This window comes from Marmota flaviventris, chromosome 13 (assembly GCF_047511675.1).
Source record: "Marmota flaviventris isolate mMarFla1 chromosome 13, mMarFla1.hap1, whole genome shotgun sequence".
Classification (NCBI taxonomy): Eukaryota; Metazoa; Chordata; class Mammalia; order Rodentia; family Sciuridae; genus Marmota; species Marmota flaviventris.
The window spans coordinates 69,738,412-69,753,847 of NC_092510.1; the positions used below are offsets into that span (position 1 = coordinate 69,738,412).

Sequence of the window (15,436 nt, forward strand, 5' to 3'; positions counted from 1 at the left end):
GTGATATGTTCTGATTTACATGCTAGAAGGATCACCTTGTCTTGAGAATAGGCTGCAGAGGAGCAGGGATAGAAGGAGGAAGATCAGTTCTGATGCTCTGGTAATCTAAATGAAAGGTGAATGGTCAGACCAGGAGAGAAGAAGTAAGGTGGTTGTATCTTACAGAGCCAATAAGCTCTGCTGATGGACATGATGTATGTGTAAGAGACAAATCAAGGTTGTTGATATTTGGACTAAGCAATTGAAAGGATGGCATTGCTTATGGTGTGATGGGAAAGATTGTAGGAGGTGCTTATTTGAGGGGTGGAGGAGGACAGGATTTGTTTTTAACTTACTCAATTTAGGATGCCTGTTAGACATTCTAGTAGAGATGTGAATCTAGGGTTGAGAGATCAAGGCTAAAAATAGAATTTTAGAGTGGCCAAAGTAAAGGTTAATGTAAAGCTATGAGGTTAGAAGGGATTAGATAGAGAAGAAAAGCTGTCAAAAGACTGAGCCATGGGGGCTGGAGTTGTGGCTCAGTGGTAGAGCGATTGCCTGGCATATGTGAGGCACTGGGTTTGATCCTCAGCACCACATAAAAATAAATAGATAAATAAAATAAAGATATTGTGTCCATCTACAACTAAAACATATACTTAAAAAAAAAAAAATGACCACAACTGAGCCATGAACCACTTCAGGGTAAGCAGGATAGAACATAGGAAACAGGACTAGCAAAGAAACAGCCAGTGAGGTGGAAGGAAACCAGGAGAGTTGGGGAAACTAAGTAAAGAAAGTAAAGGATATGGTCATATCTTACTGATAGGTTATAAGTATGTGTAACATCCCCTCACAACAGTGTCAGGAAGGAGTGCTGTTACTGTTATTGTACCTATTTTACAGATGAATAAAATGAAACAAAATCATTTAAGTAACTTGACTAATGTTGCATAAGTGACAGAGCCAGGATTAGCACATAATCCCAAAATGCAGTGGATAACTTTTTATCAGAGCCTCTGGCTCTTCAGAAGATTTGGTCAGTTTTGCCTTTGATTATTGTCACCAATTCTTAAAATCCCTTCCATCCATATTTTGTCTTTAAGCAGGCAAAAATATGCCCTTGCATTATATACATATACAGAGTGCCCACATGTATCCATGCCTAGACTGTTGCTGGTAGAAAACAGGAAACTGGTAACAGTTGTTGCCTCTGAGGAGGGGAACTTGATTGATGGAAAACAGAACAAAATCAGACTTTTTACTCTCTACCATTTAGTGTCTTGAATTTTGTGCCACATGCATGTTATTGGTTTTAAAACATTTAACACTTTAAAAACTAAAAAGAACTAACTACGATTCATTTAATAGCAGTCAGGTGAATTTGTTCTTTGAGATGCTGTACTTAAGGGGCATCTCAAAAAAATTATACTACTTCATTTATTGAATGGAAAATATGCATTTGATGTGCACTTAACTCCCCTTGATGAGCCATGGCCTCCCTAGTGTTTTCATTTCTTAAGATCTTTTCCATGTTAACTCATCTGTTTTAGAATTCTTATTTATGTGTGTATCCCTCACAATTTCTATTACATACTCTGTGGATAGTAGGAACTCAGCAACCTTTTAAAATGAATAATTTCTATTAAGGGCTAAATGCATTAGAACTACCTGTTATCTCCTCAGACTAAAGCAATAAAATAAATTCAGAGACATTCCATAAAATTTTGCCTTCATGTACTCAGTAGCAGGTGTATTCAGTGTTTGTATCCACTTTTTACACTTGTTGATTGCATAACTAATTTCCACTGTCTAGAATTTTGAAGTCTTTAATGTCTACTCATTCATTACCTCTTTATTTATTGAGCTTTTCCTATGTTCTAGGTATTGGGTCAACAAACTTTCCACAAAGTGTTAGATGGTATTATATTTTAGCTTGGAGGGCTATATATGGTCTCCATCAAAACTCTAGTGTAAAAGCAGCTAGAGATAATCCATAATCTAATATATATGGCTCTGTTTCAATAAAACTTTACTTATAGATAGACACTGAAATTTGAATTTCACATGTTACAAAATACTCTTTTGTTATTACATTTGACTATTTAAAAATGGGTATCTATGGGCTGGAGTTGTGACCCTGGCAGAGCACTTGCCTTGCATATGTGAGGCACTGGTTCAATCCTCAACACTACATAAAAATAAATAAACAAAATAAAGATATTGTGTCCATGTATAACCAAAAAAAAAATTTTTTTTAAAGGGTAGCTGTTCCAACTTTGTAAGCCATTCAAAAACAGGAGAAGATCAGATTCGGTCTATGGGCCGAAATTTGCTGACCCCTATTCTAGGTTCTCTGCCAATTCATTGTCTAGGTTCTTAATGTAGGGATACATAGTAGACCAAAGAAAAGTCCCCACCTTCATGCATCTTACACTGTAGCATTGAGATGGCAGATCAGCAATAATCAATAACCACTTTGGTACACTAGAAAGTGATGGATGCTATTTTAAAAAAAAGGGAGGAACAGGAGGAGGAGAGTAGGGAAAAGGGGAATTAGGAACCCTAAGGTTGCAAACAACTGGCAATATTACATAAAGGTGGCCTTTTCTCTGAAAGGAGTTGATAGGAATGAGCCTTTAGACAGTTGTGCAGTATTATGACTTTCTTTGTGTCCTATACTCTTTAGGAAGAGCCAGAAGTGCTATAGGGGTGCTGATAGCTTCTCCTTTGAGAAAGTCTCCGCTTGCTTCTATATCAATAAATCAAGTTCTAGTGACTGGATATCCCTGTTGATATGGTTTCACCAGCCTCTCCCATCTTTACTTCCTGGTTTATCTTGACCTTTGCATAGGATTCAAGTCAGTAGAATCCCTTACTTCAGTGGTATAAACATAGCATATTTTTCCTTCTCATTAATGAATCTAAAAATCTTGCTTCAAAGATAAATTTTCTATATGTTTGCACAAACATAAGTAGAACAATTTATAAACATAAGTAAGTACCATTTTAGAGAGCATTTATTATTTAAGGAGTGGGTTTTTCTTTTTATCATCAGTTATGGTCCTTCCTAACAGTCACCAGCTAGTTACTGAGTACCTACCATTAGCTTCAACCCTTCACTGGGTTCCCATGCTGCTTAAAATAAATTCAGTGTTTTTCACCCCCAGTCATAAAGCCCTAGGTAAGGTCCTTCTTCACCTCCTGGAACCTCCTTTTCTTCTATTCTTTCTTCACTTACTACACTTCCAAGTTTACAGATACATTTTCAAATCTTCAAATATAGTGAGCTTGCTTCTAACTTGGGTTTAGCACTACCTATTCCTTATACCATATGCCTAGAATAGTGTCCCTTAATCATTATATACCTGGGGTTTTTTCCTTATTATAATAAAGGATCGTCCTTGTCAGGGTTTCTCTCAGCAGCTCAATCTGTAATTCATAAAACTCAGTTTTAGCTGTGTGCATACTACTAATCACCATCTTCTAGTTTGTGTACACATGAGTGATATGTGAAAGTGTGTGCACGTGTACACATACAGCACTGGAGATGTAAGCAGTGTTTTTCTCATTTCTCAATTACCTGATCTGAGAACAATGCCATGTATATATTGGGCACTCAATGGTGCCCTGTGCCCAGCACACTAAAAAGTATCATGAATAGAGGCACCTTGGACTTGTATTCTGTTCTACTTGTCTCTTTCCCTTGTTCTCTACATATCCTTGTTTCTTGAAAGAGTGTTCTGTTCTAAGGCATTTTTATAGTTACTTGATAAACGTATTTCAATCTGGCTCATGCTATAGCTCCTCAAGTGAAATTGCATACAAGTTTGCAGTTGCCAACAACTTCTTGATTGCTAAGTCCAATGAATTTCATAGTCTTCATCTTCTGTAGCCCATCAGTAGCTTTTAACAACTTCTTTCTTGAAATGTTATCACATCCTTGACACCACCATCTCTTTTAGTTTTCCCTTAAAACATGTGTGCTCATGGCTGCAATTTTATGCCACATCAAAAAATATAGACGTGGGCTGGGGATGTGGCTCAAGAGGTAGTGTGCTCGCCTGGCATGCACGGGGCGCTGGGTTCGATCCTCAGCACTACATAAAAATAAAATAAAGATGTTGTGCCCACCGAAAACTAAAAACTAAATATTAAAAAAAAATTCTCTCTCTCTCTCTTTAAATATATATACACACACACATATATATATATATATTTGTTTGTTTATTTATTTATTTATAGGCAGAAAAAAAATTACACTCACTAATTTCACATCTTCCTGGTGTTCTACTACCTGAAGAAAATGTGAATCTCTGCAATAAGGGATATATGACTTATGTGTGTACTTGTTAAAACTTTTTTTGGTGATTTTTGGCTAGTCTTAATTTATGAGCCACATTTTTAATTGGAGAATGTATAACATTTGTTGTTATTTATTTATATATGAATTGGTAACAGCTGAGGTTATAAATTCCATTGTGTGTAGCATTTGTGATCATTTTCATCAGAAAGATTATTTTATTGTTTTCTTCTGGTTTTCTGGTTTTCCATTCTAGGAAATGAGAATTGAAAGTAAAGTTTTTTAAAGAAGATTTTTACTACCTATTCATTATTTTCCTGTATCAATCAAAGAAAACCCCACAAACCACCTGTTTGTAACATTAAGCAATAAAATTAGATGGCACAATAGTACTCTTGGTAATAGGATCCCAGTAAAGAACATGAGAAATAAACTTACCTATGTTTATGCTCATCTTACATGTTTTCTTTCAGTCTCCCAAAAGCTTGGGGTGGGGAGTGCCGATTAGGTTTTTCTCCCGTTGATTACAGCCACCACTTCCTCAGAGTTCTTTCTCCATCCATCATCTCCTTTCTCTTCTCTATTTTCAGTGTCTCCATCTCTGCTAGCCTTCTTACATGCCCAGGTCTCTTCCTGTTCAAAAAAACAAACCCTACCAAATCTTCCTCCCCCTAAGTACTGCATCATCTTACTCTGCCATTATTCATGCTTCTCAAAATAATATATAGCATTATTCTCCCTGTCTTCAACCTATACTCAATATTTTTAAACATTTCTTATTGTAAAATGTAATATGCATCCTAAAAAGTGCATAAAATATGTGTACAATTTAATAGATTAGTTATATGATACACACCCAAGTAACTACCTCTGTGTACAAAAACTAGGAAGTTGCAGCTACCCCAAAGCCCTCTATGGGCTCTTCTATCCTCTTTGGAAGTAACTGCCCTCCTGACTTTGGTGGGTGATTCTTTCTTTTTTTTTTTTATACTTTTTTAGTTGTAAATGAACACAATACATTTATTTTATGCTGAAGATTGAAACCCAGTGCCTCACACATGCCAGACAAGTGCAATACCACTGAGACACAACCCCAGCCCTAGTCGGTGATTATTTCTTTGCTTTTCTTTCTACATTTCATTACTTTCATGTGCATCCCTTTACTCTTCACCCTACAGCCTTCAACTCTTTGTGCACTCCCACTGATTCCAAATTCTTGCACTAACGTTATTTAAGAACAGTTGTTTTTACAATGGATGTTTCTCAATCCTGGTGTTACTAGGTCTCCCTGCTGGTTTTTGGCACTGTAGATCAGTTCATCTTTCTTAAAACTATTCTCTAACACTGGCACCTGTGTTCTCCTGGGTCTCCACATGCTTGAGCCCTTCCTTCTCTGTCCCTTTTACAAGCTCCTCTGTGTGCCCTTAAATGTTTCTGTCCAAGGTTCCATCCTCCACTGCCACTCCATGCTAAGCTCTAGAAAGCAGTATTTATAACTTTCTTCTAACTTTTATTAAACCTTCACAAATGTTTTATGTTGCAGACCAAACCTGGGCCACCCAAAAAACCGAAGACTCCTTCTGGACAATCAGCATTAGTTTATTGCTACAACTGTGCACAAAAAGGCCATTATGGACACGTAAGTTTAGCATTTGAACATAAAGCATTCTGTTGTCAGGGAGCAGTTGTTGAAAGATGAGCTCAAAAAAGAATGGAACTCTGAATGCTTACTTATTTACAAACTAACATTCAGAGGCAAGACTTAATACATTCTCTTTTTTTTATTTGTTTTAATTAGATACACATGACAGTACAATGATCTTGACATATCATACTTTTGAATCAGATGGGGTATAATTTCTCATTTTTCTGAGTATAATTTAATTTTTCTGAGTGTATATATTCTCTATTTATTTACTTCTCCCATCCCTACCAGAGTAACTGTCTGTCAGAGCATAGTTGTCTGTTACAGGTGAATGTAAAAACAAATACAGCTCATGAAGTGAGTCATATAATAGTCGTCAACAGTACATGGCGTTCTCATGAGTTCCTCTCATGATTACTTTGACACAGCTCCATCATGTTTTGTTTTTTTCTTCCACTTTTTCCTGGTACTGTAGTCAACTCAGTCTTCATCACTCACTTGCAATCCCTGACACCCAACAGTGGAAAGACAGGGGTGATGCATCACTGACTAACCCACCTACTCCACAAGTGCCCAGGTTCCTTGTCCAGCTAACACATTCTCTAACCCCAACTGAAAGGGTCAGATTGTGTGTTCTGGATGTTTAAGTTTCAGAGCAGGAGCGACTTCTTGCTGTGAGGTGGGCACAAGATCCCTAGCCAGTTGCCACTTTAAGTGTGAAACTGCAGCCATCCATCACAGAGACAAGAAGCAATAAGAATAGGCTCAAAATCCATGCATTCCAGGACTCTTGAGGCAGAGAGGAAAGGGCAATGGCACAGGAGGTAGAAAGTTCATATGGAGAAATGCACTCCCACTTTCCAGGTAGGGTTCTAATAGCCTCAAAAACAAGGTGAACTGATATCAAATCAGATCCAGTGGAAGGAGGTAGAAAACAACAAAGCTTGGAATCCTTTAAGTGGGTAGAAGGATGATCAATAGAAAAGGGTAGCACTGCAGGCCACCTCTTAAATTCCAGCCATGGCATTTACTGGTACAAGCCTTGGGAGCCCTACATTATGAGGACAGACAAAAAGGCTAGGAGAAAGAAAAGTGCTGGAGTCCATCTGCTGATCAAGTTATCTTCCATACTGAGGCAGCAGAACTATGGGTGGAGCTTAGAATGTGAAAACTAGCATGAGGCTCTGATCCTCACTTCTGATTTGTACTCTGCTACTGACTTAACCAGGTGACTTCAACAACTCACTTTTTCTTTCTGACCTTCAATCCTTATCTCCAAAACAAAGAAGTGGTACAGGGGATTTCTCAGCCCTGATGTTTAGATGCTATTTCCAATGTGATCAGACCCACCTTGTGGTGACACAGATGGAGAGATCCTACAGCACACTTACTTCACTTCTGTAGAACTCACATTGAAAATTTAGCTAGAGAAGGTTTCTTTTACAGTGCTATCATCTCTAGATCTTTTACTGCTCTGTGCATTCATCCGTGTTACCAACATTCAGATGCTGCCAACGCCTTTTAGGGAACATATTCACATAAGCAGTCTACTGGCACACAAATCACATAAATGTATGATTTATGCTTGCTTACCTCTTTAAAACACAAGGGTATAATTTTAGCATTTATCTTTGTTCAATTAAAGAAAAACAATTATAGCTGGATGCTTATTACTTACTAGTCACTCCTGTTAATGTAGATAGGAAATATATTAAAAGCATTTGGAATTTATCCCTGAAATCTAGATTTAGATAATTTTTAATTTATAAAAAAACAAATTTGGCAACCTCATCACTGCCATAGATGAAGAACTCTAGATTATCCAACACTAATGAAGAAGATCAGTGGTGTGGCTAATCCAGAATAGTAGATAAATTATATAGCCAACTATCAATTGTCTGTGCTAATGGAGGGGACCAGCGATGTGGATAATCAAAATACAATTTACATTTAGCTTTGGAAAACATTTGTAGTACTGTATAACTCTGTGTAGTCATGTCAGTCTAGACCATATGGGATCCAAATAGAGCACGCAGGTGGTTCAAGATGTTTGAGGATCTTTCTCCTTCAGTTTTAGAAATTCAGCCATACAGATGTTGTTATTGAATAGATTCGTTGCGTGAAAATGTGACACTACTGTTTCCTAATTCCGCTCCCTTTCTGGTGGAGTGGGGTCTGGGGAGGGTGTCAAGGACAACAGTAGTCACTGTACAGAGAGCCTCTGCAGGAGGATGTGAAAGAGTGAGTGGGAGCTGGGAGAGTTAAAAGGTTTTGTTGACAAGTATTGAATGAACGTATGAAGATCTTTAGTACCTTTGTGCCATCATGATTTGCTCCTACTATTGTATGGTTAGGATTCTTACTAAAGATAAAGCTGCTATATATTCCACCATTACAATATTAGAGTATTCTGAATGACTCATTACATCATTAAGTTTTATGCTTCTCTGTGTTTTATGTTCTTAATTAGCTGCCTTTCATTTCAGTTATTGTCAGAATTTTAGACCCAATTTTTTATGGGTTTATTTGATGTGTATCTTTTATCCTAGAAATGAGAATTTGGAGCCACTAAATATGGTGGTTTCTAAACACATTTTTTTATGTTATCATGAAAGTTTGCCTTACAACTTTCAGAATCCAAATAAGACCAAATGATTAAAAAAAAAAAAAGTCACAACAGGCAGGGTGGTGCATGCTGTTATTTCAGCAGCACAGGAGGCTGAGGCAGGAGGATTGCGAGTTCAAAGCCAACCTCAGTAATGGCAAGGTGCTAAACAGCTCAGTGAGACCCTGTCTCTAAATAAAATAAAGAATAGGGCTGGAGATGTGGCTCAGTGCTGAGTGCCCCTGAGTTCACTTCCTGGTACCTAAAAAAAAAAGAAAGAAAGAAAGAAACAATAGGATAAGTCTGAAGATGGTAGAAGGAAGAAAATAATAAAGAGAAAATTATAGAAACAGAAAACTAAATAGTATCAACAAAACCAAAAGCTGATTCTTTGAAAACTCTTTTTTTAGGAGAAAACAGAAGTCAACTGTTAAGGTAAAATGTTATGATTTGATATGAATAATAAAAACAGATTTCCATTACTTAACTCTTTGAAATATATTCTGATGATTCATAATTTTTTAATTCAGCAAATTAATTATATAAAATGTATAAAATGGCCAGCTATCTTAAAGATACAAGTTCAGATACAATGTCAGAGTTATAATGAATCAACTAAATTCTTTGTGTATTTTTCACATGCTTTCTTAAAACTATTCTAATTTTTCTTCAATACTTAGCTAAAAAATGCTGAATAGTTATAAATAAATATTAGGTAAGATAACAGAAGATAAACGGGAACCTTCCAATGGGAAGACTTTCAAAGAAAAAAATGCTTCAGACATGGTGAATAAATATGTGTTGCAGATCATGATAAATGAAAACCTGAAGTATTCAGGCCAAAGGATGTGAACATGGGAAATGGCCATGGTGGGAAGACCAGTCATGAGAGTGGGCAGCCACCTATGGAAAGGAGCACAAGGGGTGATCTCAGCTCGGGTAGGGAGCAAGAAGAGAGATTTCCTTTGGGGCATCTCAGAATTACATGGGAAAAGTTTTAAAGTAGACATAACCTACCACCATCTCACTCCCTATCATAAGAATCACTACCCTAATCAGCAGTAAATGCTGAGTTAAAATAAACTTGCCAACCACTTGTGTTTAGAGAGGAGAGCAAGAGGCTAAGAACTTAACACCTATATTTTGGGGGTGAGAAGGAGAGACAAAAGAAATACTTAAGGGAACATTTTTGGAAGAAACAGACAAGGAAAGGACAGATATGAACATAAAACTGAATAGAATAAACTCTGTCACAGAACAAGACAAGTGCAGATGGCACCAGCCCTCAGTGCTGTTGACTGAGACTAAGGAGGAATTTGGCAGGGAAGATGGAAAAAAATAGGAAAGGTTTTATAGCTAAGGGAAGAAAACCCAAGCCTGAAAGAAAAGCACATAAACACAGTAGGGTTGTTGGTTTGCGTGATCCCTTCCAGCTTTCAACCACAGCACAAGACACCAGTGATGTGGGTCTCTTCTCTAATAAGCGTGGTCCAGAAGCTCACAAAAGGGTTTTCTGAACAGTGAAAACTATGACATCATAATTTCAAATACAATTTGCAGGAATGTACAGAAAGACGGATGTATAATCAGACATTTCCAACATCTCCATTCATCTACTACTATGATGACAAATACGAAATTCGGGAGAGAGAACAGAGAATAAAACGAAAAATAAAAGGTATGTTATTAGGCTGTTATTGTAGCTCAATTGGTATAGCATTTGCCTTAAATATGTGAGGCACTGGGTTCGATCCTCAGCACCACATAAAAACAAATAAATAAAATAAAGGTATTGTATCTGTCTACAACTAAAAAAAAATTTTAAAAAGAACAGATATTATTTTTAAAAAAGGTATGTTATTAACTTGTCAGGTAACATTTGCAGTAGTAGTTCCTAGATTTCTTTTTTTCTCTTTCCACATTTTTTATTGTGCATTATAATTATACATAATAATGGGATTTATTGTTACATATTCGCACATGAACACAAAAAAATGAACATAATTGGCCAATATCATTCCCCAGCACTTTCCCTCTTAAATTTTTTCTTATCTTTGCGTGCTTTCAAGGTCATTAGTTATCACAGTAAATGTTTTTAATAATTACCATAGAAACTAGAATTTTCTTCATCTTCAGAAGCCAAACACCTTACTTCAAAAATTCTGTATTGTAACCTGTTTGTGATAAACATTTTTTCCACTTAGTAAACATTTTAGAAAATGTCCAGAAAAATACTGCTCTCCATCTGTGCATGCAGTTTTCAAGATTCCTTGGAGATTTTTCTGTTTGACAAGTAATTATTTTTTCAGGTTGTATGTCTCTGATATTTTTCATGGAAAGAAAGATTTCCTGGAGCTTCCCTTAAGAAATCAGCTCTTATAGGCCACCATTGTCTGCATAGCTGTAGGTCCCCAGCCACTTCTCTGGTTTCTGTGTTTACTGTTGCTAACATTTAAGTTCTTTCTCACCAAATTAATATCTTATCATTTAAGTCTATTTTCTCTACTTCTGTTCTTTCTTGCTGTGTACTTTAAGATGGTTTCCCAAGTTACCTTTCTTGTTTGGGGACAAAATTGTTTATTTTTCAAGTTGTTCTATTATGTAGTTTTCATCTTTTTGGTATTCTTTTTTTAAACTCTTACTAAGTTTAGGACCTTTTCAAAATAAAATTACTAATTCTAAAGAAAGTCAAAGGAATTTCTTCTCACAATGCCTGCATAGTTTACATATTTAATATAAAATTTATCTAAACTATAGAGAAATTATAGTACAGGAAGACAGTGATTAGGCAACTAAATTAGAAAGAGATTAAAAAGAAATAAATGAAAATTTTATCTCTGAATTTAAAAATTATGAGTGCTTTCTGATTTTTTTTAACTTGTCTGTTTTTTTTCCAAGTTTTCCATCATGAGCATTTATAACTTTTATAATCTGAGGAAAAATTTTTTTTTCCTTTTTAGCTAGTTGTATTGACACTCTGTAGCACAAATCGATTTTGAAGTTTGCGTTGGAATTTTTATTTTATTCTAAGAGTCTTATGCTAAAAGTTGTTATTGGCCAATGTTTTAATTTTTCAAGGTTCTACTGACATTAATTTTCATCCTTCACTTGTAACCTCATCTCCCACCTACTCATGTCAGAATCACTCACCATCAGAAGCTCGTAATAAGTATGTTGAATCCTGACAAAATATAACATCATCTGGCACTAAAACCTCTAAGATAATACCCACACAGAGTGCACACAAGTGTGTTCTCCCCAGGCCAGCAGTCTCTGCTCTAGAGGAGTAATCTCCCGGGCAGTCTGGCATCCCCCTCTTAGTACTGTGGCCAGACTTTATCTTCAGGAGGTAATTGAAATGTCATGTGAGACTGTCAGAGGCAATTTATTCATCTTGCTTTGCCTTATCATCAGAAACTGATGATCACTGGAGGAACTTGAATTGGTCAGACGTGACTTCCTCACAGAACTAAGATGATTACTGTTCTTGCAGGTCCTGGTCTCTATTGTCTAATACTGTAGTTAAACTGTGTTGAATAGAACAAACAACTATCGTTGGATTTGTGGTGTTTTCCCTTTTTAGCAATCAGGAATGTAAAACTACAACCATTCCATTTCTAGTTAGTGTTTATTCCTGTTGTTGTTGTTTTTACCTTACTAAAGGCTCTTTAGAATGTTGTATTATTAACACATTTAAATATATCTAGCTGCCTGTCTCCTCATTTATAGACCTGCAAAAGCTCAAAATACTTTTTAATTTTCCAGAAATCCAGAAAAATGGGGATTTTCCAAGGCAGTTCAAGAGACTGCACATGGAAGCAGCAGAGACGAGACCACACCATGATATAAGGAAGAGCCATGGCTGGAGAAAAAGCAACAAGTGGTATCAAGAAGACAAAGAAATACAGAAGGAAATGATGAACAGGAGTAGAGAACGTGAGAAGCACAGAAAGGCTGACAGGCATCATGAAGTGGATGAGGACTTTCCTAGAGGCCCCAAAACCCACTCTTCACCTGGCAGTTTTAAGACCCAGAAGCCTCACAAGTCCTTTCACCATTCATCACATTACCACAAGCCAAGAGAAGACAAGCTTCCCAAAGAGGGCAAGCGGAGCAAGCCAAAGAAAAAGGAGAGATATGTGGAAGATGATGGCAATGATAATTTATTTCTTATTAAGCAGAGGAAAAAAAAGTCTAAGCTGTGAGACAGCTTCTGGTTTGGTTTTATAATGTTCATTTGATCTTCATGTCTGCAACATTCTGGCAATATTTTTATTATTTATGATTAAGTGAAAGAAAGGTTTTTTGTTTTGATTGTTTAATACTTGGAGTACTGAACAGATCCTTGCAGGATCTCAGTGCTTTGTCCCACAGGTTATTAGGTAGAAACACAGCAAGATAAACTGGGACTTATTCCAATGTTGTTTTTACTCAGAATCTTTGGGATAGGAAAAATCAAATCTTTTCAATAAAACTTTTTAAAAATACTTTGAAAAACAGAAAATTTCATCAAATGTAATTCATCTACAATATTAACAGTAAAAAAAAATCTTTGCAGGAAGAGAAAATATTACTAATAAGAAAATTGTATCACTGTTTTGCAGCATTACTTTTTTTTTTTTTTTTTTAAATGCTAGGAATTGACCCCAGGGGCATTCTACCACTGAGCTACACCCCCAGTCCTTTTTATACTGAGACGGGGTCTTGCTAAGTTGCTGAGGCTAGCCTTGAACTTGCAATCCTCAGCCTCCCAAGATGTTGGGATTACAGTGTATGCCACCTGACATAAGATTACTTTTACATTGGAAAGGACAGTGGCTATAAATCTGAATCCAGCTTTTCTTTCTTCTGAAGCTGTTGTCAGAATCTTCCCTTGGGCAGAACATCACAGGCTTACTACAAACAAAGCCCTGAGGAGGCAGGGAATTGGGCTATAGTAAAAGAAATCTGTCCAGTATAAATGTCTAAGACAGATTTCCTGAAACAGGTGAAAGAGTCATCAAAAATTTTAACAATCGCAGTAAAACAGTTTTTGCCATTTTTAAAGCCACATGTCAAAATCATCACTTAGATTTATAGAGTTAAATATTATCCAACTTAAAAAATTGTTCTGTTTTTATGGACTTTTATAACTACAACAGAGCTTTACAGAATTTTTTGTACTTGTGAACAATTTTTTTGTACTTACCAAAGCCTAATATTAGAATGAGAGAAATAAAATGTCTCAAATAGAGTGACTAAATGGTCTATTATGTAAAGACTATGAGAGTTGGGATGATGAAGGGCACATTTGGGTTGGACAGTGACTAAAGCTATAAAATCACCATAAACTAGAGCTGGGGATGTAGCCAGTGGTGGAGTGCTTGCCTAGCTTGGGAGGGGCCCTGGGCTCAATCCCCAGCACCTCAGTCAATCAGTCAGTCAATCAATAATCACGATAAATTGGAGTAAAAAATGCCCATGTTGCCCAAGCACAAGCTTTATAGCAGAATAAAATGGTGTGTGATCAGTTAAGTAGAACAGTTCTATAAATTGGATTTTTGTGTTTGTATTTTACTCTTTGGTAAGTATAAACTACTGTCTGCCTGTTAGGGTGTCTCCCTTATTTTTGGCTGAAGGAGAATCTCACTTCCCACATCATCCCTAGTGTGAATTGTAGGTCTATAATGTTTAGTCCACCACCCTCCCTTCTGGCATATGGCTTCCCAGCTTTGGCTAAAGTTGTTCTCACCCCGAGGTGAGCAACCAGAGGCTCTTAACACCCTGCTAAAACTGATAGCCATGATAAGCAGCTTCATGGAAGTGTAGTAAGCCTTGAAATAGCTGGCACTGTTCCTCAGTAGGACCTGGGGCAAGCATGGCTTATTATCAGTATGGTGGAACTAGTGTCCCTTCTACTCCTAGGGCATCCACCTCTTTTTAGATCAGAAATGAAATTACCATTGTTTAGGTTCTTTCATATAGAGAGTATTTGAAGGTAAGACTTTTATTTCTACCTGCCCATTTTATTTTTCCCCAAAACTTTTCTTGGTTGTTAGACAAACCTTTTGTTCTGGGATATAACTTACTGTTTGGGTCCGTGCATTTATACACAGATAAGAAGGGAGAAATGAATAGGAAAGTGATACAGAGAAATGAAGAGAAGGAAGCGGGGCTGGCTGCTTCCTCAGGGTCCATAGCGGGAACTTCCATGCTCACTCCACTAGACAATGGAGGCTGCACCTCAGAGTTGCCCCATCAGAGACAAAGGAGCTAGCATATGTGTTTTTTGTTCTGTAAACCAGTCAGTGTTTGAAAACTACCCCCAGGATTCTTTCCTAGCCAACTCTGGCTCTCTGTACACCAGCAGAGCGGTTTTGGGAGGTGCCCCAACAGAGGCGGAGGCTGGGAAGGAACCACCAGCTCGGCTGCTGCAGCCATCATTTCAGAGCAGACCTTCTCGCAAAGGATGCTTGGCAGTCTTACACCAACATTTTTAAAAATTGTTCTTGAATGAAGAAATTACAATTTTATTTTCATATATTACATATAATCAATTGTATATGTGAAATGTAATACAAGTATAATCATTTTCTCAATAGAAGAGTTTATCAGCTTGAGGTACCCAGAGATGACAATGCTAATGAAGGGAGTCCAGAATATCAAAGTTATTGCAGCATTATCACAGTCATTATCAAAAGTAGTTTTAGAAATTTCCCCTTCCAACCAAGATTAGAGTAACTGGGATCAGATTTAGTCCCCACCCTGAAACAGTGTGAAAAATATTAATACTGTTCATAAGACATTAAACATCAGACAAGAAGGGACAGCAAACTTTAAGAGAAAACAAACAAGTAAGGTGTGACCTGTGACTGCCCTGGCTGACTGCTTGCAGCGTTCCCCGAGTAGGGAGCAAGCAGGGGAC

At 36.9% G+C, this 15,436-nt stretch overlaps 1 protein-coding gene across 5 annotated transcripts in view; it reads left to right on the forward strand.

The window, feature by feature from the left end:
• Positions 1-13,774, forward strand: part of Zcchc7 (zinc finger CCHC-type containing 7) — a 225,616-nt gene extending 211,842 nt beyond the window's left edge. For all 5 annotated transcript variants that reach the window (XM_027931045.2, XM_027931046.2, XM_071600752.1 and 2 more), the window contains 3 exons: positions 5,826-5,921; positions 10,093-10,210; positions 12,298-13,774. In XM_027931045.2, coding sequence (XP_027786846.1) covers positions 5,826-5,921; positions 10,093-10,210; positions 12,298-12,737 — 654 coding nt within the window. In that variant the 3' untranslated portion in view covers positions 12,738-13,774. The remainder of the gene's footprint in view (positions 1-5,825; positions 5,922-10,092; positions 10,211-12,297) is intronic.
• The last annotated feature ends 1,662 nt before the right edge of the window (positions 13,775-15,436 follow it).